The 8,516-nt window shown below is 38.4% G+C and overlaps 1 protein-coding gene across 1 annotated transcript; it reads left to right on the top strand.

The window, feature by feature from the left end:
- The first annotated feature begins 1,723 nt into the window (after positions 1 to 1,723).
- On the top strand, positions 1,724 to 2,831 carry LOC114523232 (keratin-associated protein 5-3-like). Its single transcript, XM_028544097.1, has one exon. It carries the CDS (start codon positions 1,758 to 1,760, stop codon positions 2,829 to 2,831), a length of 1,074 nt encoding a protein of 357 aa, XP_028399898.1. The 5' UTR covers positions 1,724 to 1,757.
- Positions 2,832 to 8,516: the final 5,685 nt, after the last annotated feature.

Below are 8,516 nucleotides of genomic sequence, written 5' to 3'. Positions count from 1 at the left end.
CTAGGGCTAGGCCTGGTCCAGGCCAGGTCAAAGTACGTAGTGTAAACGCGGCGTATATAGTCACACAAATCGCTCAAGCCACCCCGCAACAATTTGTTGGATTTGATCCTTATTTACCCTCCATTACTGCATGACGTAGACATTACCATCATGGAAGCTGGTAAAGTTAAAAAATTACCATAGGCATGTTACCTTTCGGTGAATGCCTAGGTTTTGGAAGCGCTATTTAGGTTGCAACGTTTTTCATTATGACCCTAAAAAAGGTGAGTCCAACTGCATTTCATCGAAATTAACTTCAACGTGTCAATTACAAAAACTCCAGCAATCCAAATGCCAACCGCGACAAAAATTCCAGATTAATAAGGCATTGTTTCTCAAAGCTATATAACATTCCTAAAGCAGGGAACGAAAATCTCATCTTAACCCTGTTCAAAACCACGATGATCATAGGGATATCCAATTGAAAAGTAAAAAGACAGACGAATCTACCCACGAGCCTTATTAGAAAGCCCTCGAGCCTTCACATTGTTATGAGCAGAACCGATGCGCAGAACGGACTTGACGTCTACTATGATTTTAATTATTTGGTACTTTTTGTAAGTGAGTTCTCAGTAATCAGAAATTGTTAAACAGCTGGTCTTAAATACAAGTCGAAGTAATTCGCAAATCTTCAATAAAACAGCCTTTATTCTATCGCCATGTTTGATTGCTGCGAGCGAAGCGAGCAGCCCTACATTCTTGACGGGCATCTCGATTTCAGCGATTTTTGTTTGTCAGGATGATTTTTTGAGCACACGTACCATAGACACATAGAACGGCGGTTTCATCCTATGCAAATGCGTGATACTTCATATTCGCACTTACGTAACTTATGTGCGATCTCAACTCCGGGAGAATTCTCTTCTTCAGCATAACCGCGATAAAATATTGCATACGTTCATCATAATATAAACAAGTTTAAGTTTTTGACACGCAATATTGCCATTACTATCCTGAAGACTACCCAAGATATGGTTGGGGGAAGGAAAAGGTACTACGTGTATTTACTCGCAGCAGTTTCACTTACAATTTGTAATTCTAGTCTAAGGATATAATCTACAATTTGTACGGATATTAGATTCTCTTAATAAATCGTTTGAACTGTTGTCTTGAATAATTTGGTGAAAATATGTAAACATAGTTTAAATCGCAATTTCACAAATGAATTCGATACAAACCCATATTTCAAATCCGGCGAAATATCGTAAATATAAAGCGCTGTTACAGTATCATCCCAACCTACCCATGTTCGTCCCGTGAAACAGCTTGTGTTGATTGTTGATTCAAACGAGGGCGTATTTTGGGTGTGGTGTTCCCTCGTACCCAGGTCGGGTCTTCCCGAGTACTACGTAGCCTTTGATCGAAGGTGCATAGTTCATTTATGTGCGGTATGCATTATTATGTTATCGCTGTTATCGACTTATCGTCGCATTAAATGTAGTATAACATTATCTTATTACATCTGAAATGAATTCAAGTTTGAATTTTACTTACACGCACCGCGTGAATGCTGTACGTTCCACTAAAAGCTATTGAAAAAATCTCTCTAAAAGCTATGCAATTTGCGATTGATTCGTTTCGTTTCAAATGCTCGTGCACATTGGTCCTTTTCTTGAAATCTGATCTGCAAGTTTAATATTTACACACAGCTTCTTAGAAGCGCATATTTTGAGTGCGCTTTGTCCTCCCCGCATTCCGTTCAAGCGTCTGTTTCAGTGATGGCGAAGTTTATTCTCATGATTGCTTTCAGTGTGCTAGTTTGCGATAATATTGGCCGTGTGTTATGCGCCAGTAAATGCAAGACTCACGCTGATTGTAAAAGTCTTTATATTCATTATCGTTGCTGCGGTGGCTCAATGATTTTAGGAGGCGACGCCAATGTGAAAGAGCGAAGTTGCTGGTTTAGTTCGTGTTTATATCGCTATTGTGCAAACGACAGTGATTGTAGCGATCAATTGTGTTGCCGGTCAAACAAATGCGTCAGAAAAGGTTGCAATGGATGTGCTAAAAATTCAGACTGTAATATTGGTCATGTTTGTTGTAAAAACACTTTACCTTTGGATCAAACTGTCTGCGGCGACAACTGTATCAACCAAACCTGCAATTCCAACGATGACTGCGCTGGCCAACAAGAGTGTTGTCGATCAGGGAAATGCACTCGAGGCTGTAGTGAAAAGTGCGCATCGGATTCTGAATGCAATCTAGACGAATATTGTTGCAACAAGCGGCAGAGGTATTGGGGAGATAACTGTGCTAAAACTTGTGTTGGTGAGCTTTGTACTACAGACCGGGATTGTGGGGCTCGAAATGAATGTTGTATCTCTAATAAATGTGTTGATCGTGGTTGTTCTGGATGTATTACTAACTCGAACTGCAGCACCGGGCATTACTGTTGTAAAGAAGGACAGAGCTATAGTGATAAAATCAGCGTGTGCAGTGTAAACTGCATTGGGAAATTTTGCAGAACGACCAAGGAATGTGGTGGCCCGGGCGAAACTTGCGGCTCGAGTAACAAATGCGCAGTACAAACTAGCAAAGCATCCTCGACCAACTCTTTTCCGCCATGGCTAATCGCTGTTCTCACTATAAGCCTAGTTGTATTTTTTACTGCTGTTGGAGTTCTGGTGGCTGTGTTTGGTACGTCAAAAGAACGCGTTCGGCCAATGCCGGCTCTCAAGCGGGAACCGTATCTTTACAGAACACACAATTTCAAGGAGCAGGAATTCCAAGTCATCAACAGAACACTCAATTTTCGCGTTCAAACGCTCAAATCCAATCTAAAAGTCCTGTAACATCTCCGCAACGGGGAAACGTTTTTATCAATCCTGCTCAAAACCGCGATGATCAAAAGGATGCCTCGCAATATTACAATACACAACACGAGCCCTTTTATAATACCCTCGAGTCTACAGACACTTCCTAACTATCTAAAATAGCAGTGGAAGGCAGCAGCAAGTTTCTGCAATTGTTTAAACTTCGTAATATTTTATCTACAAAAAGTGTACTGAATGACATTGAAATAGATGCTAGTCAAACGCCGTTCACGTGACAAGCGTTCACGTGAGCATTGTAATTGGACAATTAGTATAGCTATTTGAAAATCTACAGAAATTAATTATTTGCTTTACTGACATTTGCTATTTAATATTAAACAGGGAGGTATAATCCGTGGTAATAATACGGGGTATATTCCCGTATAACTTATTATAACATCTGGATTTAGTCTACTGGTCTGTCAGGCCACAGCATGACTAATTTTTGTATTTTGCACTATGTCACATGCCGAATTATTAGTGTATTTATTAGGTTAATTGTAAGATCTTGTTCACAGAAGTATAATGTTCGAAAATTTTACTAAATGTTGATGATAAATATTTCAAGTATTGAAAAGACCAACTTGACTATTGCGTAAACGCCTTAAACAACAAACAAGATATGGCGCGAGCTTCTAAAGCCAACCCACATTTCTAACTTAATTACAAAGCTGAATAGTTGGTTAAGGATCAGCCTATTCTGGTTGATGAAGTGCATGTGCAAGTTCCCGCGCGAGAGTCAGTCGGCCTCTTACATCTCGTTCAAAGCTTTGGCCTTCGATTTCAGTAAACTACGATCTGGCCCGCCCAAGCTCCGTTATTGTGAACCAGAATGTCGTTGTATTCCATGCTTGTAGCCAGAGAAAGTTTATAAATAAAAGCAGTAGATTGGCAGGTGCTTCAAAAAAAAGCGCAGGTTACTGTAAAACGACGGCTACCTACATTTCGATAAATTGAATGTTTACTTTAAACTAATGCAATATACTGACAATATTTACAGATATTCGTCTTAACTAAAGTTACTCTTAACGTCCAAAAATATTCACATATACAATGAAATATATTTAAAGAAAAAAACTTTAAAGTGAAGTAATTAAAAATTATATAAGAATGTGGAGTTCATGTAATAAGTCTAATAATGACATCTTGGGACTTGGCACGCAAATGCACTTCAATAAAAGACTCTGTACAGTTGTTGTTCAAAACTGGTCACTATTTTAATCCGCATTTTATGCTTGTCTTTGTTTCATTACAAAGATTAACGCGACATCCATGCGTAAGTTCTGTAGAATGATACTTAAATGTATTAATAACTTTTGAGTGATTGATTATTACTATGATAATATTATATGCAATAGCTTTTTTATAGTGTTCTTAGATCTTCTAACAAACTTTAGACCAAAACCATAAGATGAAGTTACAAGATATTAACACACAGTCAATCATGATACACGATACGATACGTACGGTGCAATGCAGCACTTCAAAAATTGATGGAATCGCTGGAACTCCACATCTTGCAGTTAAAACTAATTGCTGTGGGCCCTACAAAACAAACAGGCGAAACATAAAGAAGTTTTTTTTGTCTATTTTAGGCGGTTGTTATACCACTTTTGATGTAAATTATTGTGAATGTCTGCCTGTCGTTTCAGCTCGCATTGTCATTGTTTTCTAAAGGATATCAGATTGACATCTATATATGGATAATAGCTTCTCTATATAGAATGATATTATGCAGAGGAAATACTTGATCATCTCAAAATGGTAGTAGCTTCTGCGTGGTTTTTTTTGTGCGTGGTTTAGGGAATTGTATATATATATATATATATATATATATATATTATATATATATATATATATATATATATATATATATATATATATATATGATCTCATTATACAACCAGAGAGGTGCTGAATCACCTAACGCTCGCCTGCACTGTTTGTCTAGAATAAGGCTAAACTCTGTATGAAAGGTATCTGTATGAAGCACAAATTACCGATCTTTTTATTACAAATTACAAGGCTAAAATCCGCGTTGGAAGGTAATATTAAGCACAAACTTCAGATATTAGTTGTGACCTCAGAATTACTGGCCTCGGAATTACATTAGTTTTATTTGTGACCAATATTTCTTCCGTTTCTCGCAATCCGCGCACGTGATATCAACAGGTAAGTTAACGGACCAGGCAAAAGTCCCTGCTTTAAGCCGGGCGCACACACAACGATTTTACGGTAGTTGGTCCATTCAGGTTTAGACATATAGGCAGCCCTTGCCCAGACATGTTTTCCTTCTCGTGGCGCTCGCGCCTCGCGCGTGTACGCGAGTCTACTTGGTCTAATCTGACCAAGTATAGATTGCCAGTCGCCACATTTTGATGAAAACATCTAGTGGTGGGCGATACCGTGAGTATCGATTTCGATACGATACCAAGTACTTTTTCATCGATACCACTGGTATCGATACTTTTTCGATACCGATACTTGTCATTAGACACAAAAATACACATACTATCAGTAAATGTAATGTATTCTTACAACAACAATAATCATTCTTTACTGGTATCTAACTTTTCAAAATAATCCTAGACTACACTTTGTGGACGAACATTCGATATAGATCCCATTTAGGCCATTTGAGTAATTTTACAAAAAAGATTGCATTAAACTGAAGAACACCTGGAAAATGACTGGAAATAAAACTGTATTCATGCAAATATTAATAGAAGAACTTCATGTAACATCAAATATTAACAATAGTTTGACCACGTGACAAGTATCGAAAACATCAATATTTTACAAAAGTATCGATACCAGCTTTTGAGTTCTGAGTATCGGAAGTATCGATACTTTAATTTGGTATCGGTATCGCCCACCACTAAAAACATCCATCTAGACAATCTAGACAGGAATCGGCCGACTAAAATCGTCGTGTATGCGCCTAGCTTTATGAAATAAACAAGATTGGATTTTTATATCTACACAAAAAAGGATTATGCATCAAACAACGAAAAGGTATGTACATAAATCTTATAGGTGCTTTAATAATATATTTGCATGTGTATCTACATAAATAATATGCAAATATATGTCACATGCGTTGCCATTATTTGCCTTTGCATTCCGAGCCTATCGGCTTTCTACTTATAATACTTATGTGCTAAAGCTTGTAATTGCGAATTATCTGACAATATTCTTTAAACTTTAACGTTGGACTATGTTTTATATATTTTCACTCCCTGAATGATTTCTATATTAAGCGATTGAATTTTGATACGGCATGTCACAACACAATCTCATAATTTATAATTGTACATGTACAATACAAACAAATGGTAGCATACAGGTGAAAATATTTGAAAGTTTCTCATTTGGCTTAGGGTTGTACAAATAGTTTCGTTAAATATGATTCAGCTACAACTTTGAACTAAAAAAAACAGGGCTACACAATAGCCCTGAAAATCGTAATGAGCGTGATAACTCTGGATAACTCTAACATTGACCTTATCATGATGCTAATAAGCTTAACATTTGCCTTATCATTTGATAATTTTGAGCAAAGCTCTCTTTATTATTTTATAAATGTGTACCAAATGGCACTGAATAGTCACAATGCATATCTATGACTTATATTTATGATGATTCCTCTGATGTAAAGCCATAATATTTAAAAAATATAGCATCTTAACATTGACCTTATCATTATGCTAATTAGCTTAACATTCACCTTATCATTTGATAATTTTGACAAAATTCCCATTATTTTTGTGTAAATGTGTACTAAATGTCACCATATAGTCACAAGACATATCAATGAGCTATATTTATGATGAATCTTCTGATGCAAAGCCAAAATATTTAAAAAATATAACATCTTAACATTGACCTTATCATTATGCTAATTAGCTTAACATTCACCTTATCATTTGATAATTTTGAGCAAAACTCTCTTTATTATTGTATAAATGTGTACCAAATGGCAATAAATAGTCACAATGCATATTGATGACTTATATTGATAATGATTCCTCTGATGTAAAGCCAAAGTATAGAAAAAATATAGCATTTTAACATTGACCTTATCATTATATTTTGTTGTATAATGTTCACTCCCCCCTGGTAAATGGTTCTTTTGCAACAAATAGACTCCTTAAGTAGATAAGTTGAAAATAATGGGAAAATAAAAGTGGCATCTTAACATTCTACTTATCATGTAGTGTGGACGCGGACGGGGACGAGGACGGGGACGGGGACGGGGACGGGGACGGGGACGGGGACGGGGACGGGGACGGGGACGGGGACGGGACGGGGACGGGGACGGGGACGGGACGGGGACGGGACGGGGACGGGACGGGGACGGGGACGGGGACGGGGACGGGGACGGGACGGGGACGGGGACGGGGACGGGGACGGGACGGGGACGGGGACGGGGACGGGGACGGGGACGGGACGGGGACGGGGACGGGGACGGGGACGGGGACGGGGACGGGGACGGGGACGGGACGGGGACGGGGACGGGGACGGGGACGGGGACGGGGACGGGACGGGGACGGGGACGGGGACGGGGACGCGGACGCCAAGACTATAGCAATAGCTCTCTTGCACTAAAGTGCAGGCGAGCTAATTAATGGATCGAATAGGAACGAAGCAGGAATTAGCCTATACTTCCGAAAAGCCAGAACACAGCAAAGCATCGCTATTAATACACTCTGAAGGTTCTCACTCACTCTGAGTCACTCATCGCAATTTTGTCGAGTAACTTTGTCGAATTACAATGCTTGACAGTTTATGTTAATTAGATGCAAACATTATAGCAGAGAGCTTGCGAGTTGGCGATGAATGGAAAAAGCCTTTACTGATAGATATAGGACCCAATGCAAACTGAATCCCTAACTACTAAAATACATGCATGCATATAGATTATAGTTACTCAGAAAGACCCTTCCTGGGTTCGCGTGATAGTCTTAATTCTGGCATTGTTTTTCATAGCCATACTCTTGTTGTAGCAAATGTGTTTAATGACTGTGACATTTGTAAAAAAATCATATTAACTTTCAGACATTGATATAAGTCTTAATGCAGTTGTAGCTTACTATGTTGTGTTTGTAATGGTTAGAATTTTGTACCACAGAATAGCGTCTTTACTACATTATAGTCAGTCTTCTGGAAGGAAATACGTTTAAGTACAAAATTTATGGAGTCTGCAAAGTATTTCATATGCGTTTCAAAGACAGGCTATTAGAGTGTCTGCTATTTTACGCGCGTTGACACACGGCTATTCAAACAACAATAACTGCGTTGTGGATCGAATTTAAAAAATCCCCGCAAGGAAATTCAAGAAAAAGTCACGCTTTGTCACAATTTTTAGTTTTGGAGTGAAAAGTTTAATATCGAATGGCACTATCGGAGGGCTTAGAACATGGTGATTGGTCAAGGACGAAAAATGTAAATAAACGAACAGATTGGCTAACATTATTCACCTTTGTTGATCTGATCAAAATTCCTAAAGCGGAACACGAGTTAGTAGGGCTCTTGTTTTATGTAAAAAAACGCATAGTATTTACGTAGAAATGGAATCTTATTTTGCTGAAGGAAGTTGATTTTGTGTTTGGCTTCCTTGTCTGCAAAGGAAGTTGCAATGCCAAGACAAGTGTTGAGTGTATG

Source organism: Dendronephthya gigantea, unplaced genomic scaffold (assembly GCF_004324835.1).
Source record: "Dendronephthya gigantea isolate DGI-Jeju-01 unplaced genomic scaffold, DenGig_1.0 000026F, whole genome shotgun sequence".
NCBI lineage: Eukaryota > Metazoa > Cnidaria > Anthozoa > Malacalcyonacea > Nephtheidae > Dendronephthya > Dendronephthya gigantea.
The sequence above is the reverse complement of the archived record's forward strand: the minus strand, read 5'-3'. Positions and strand labels throughout refer to the sequence as shown.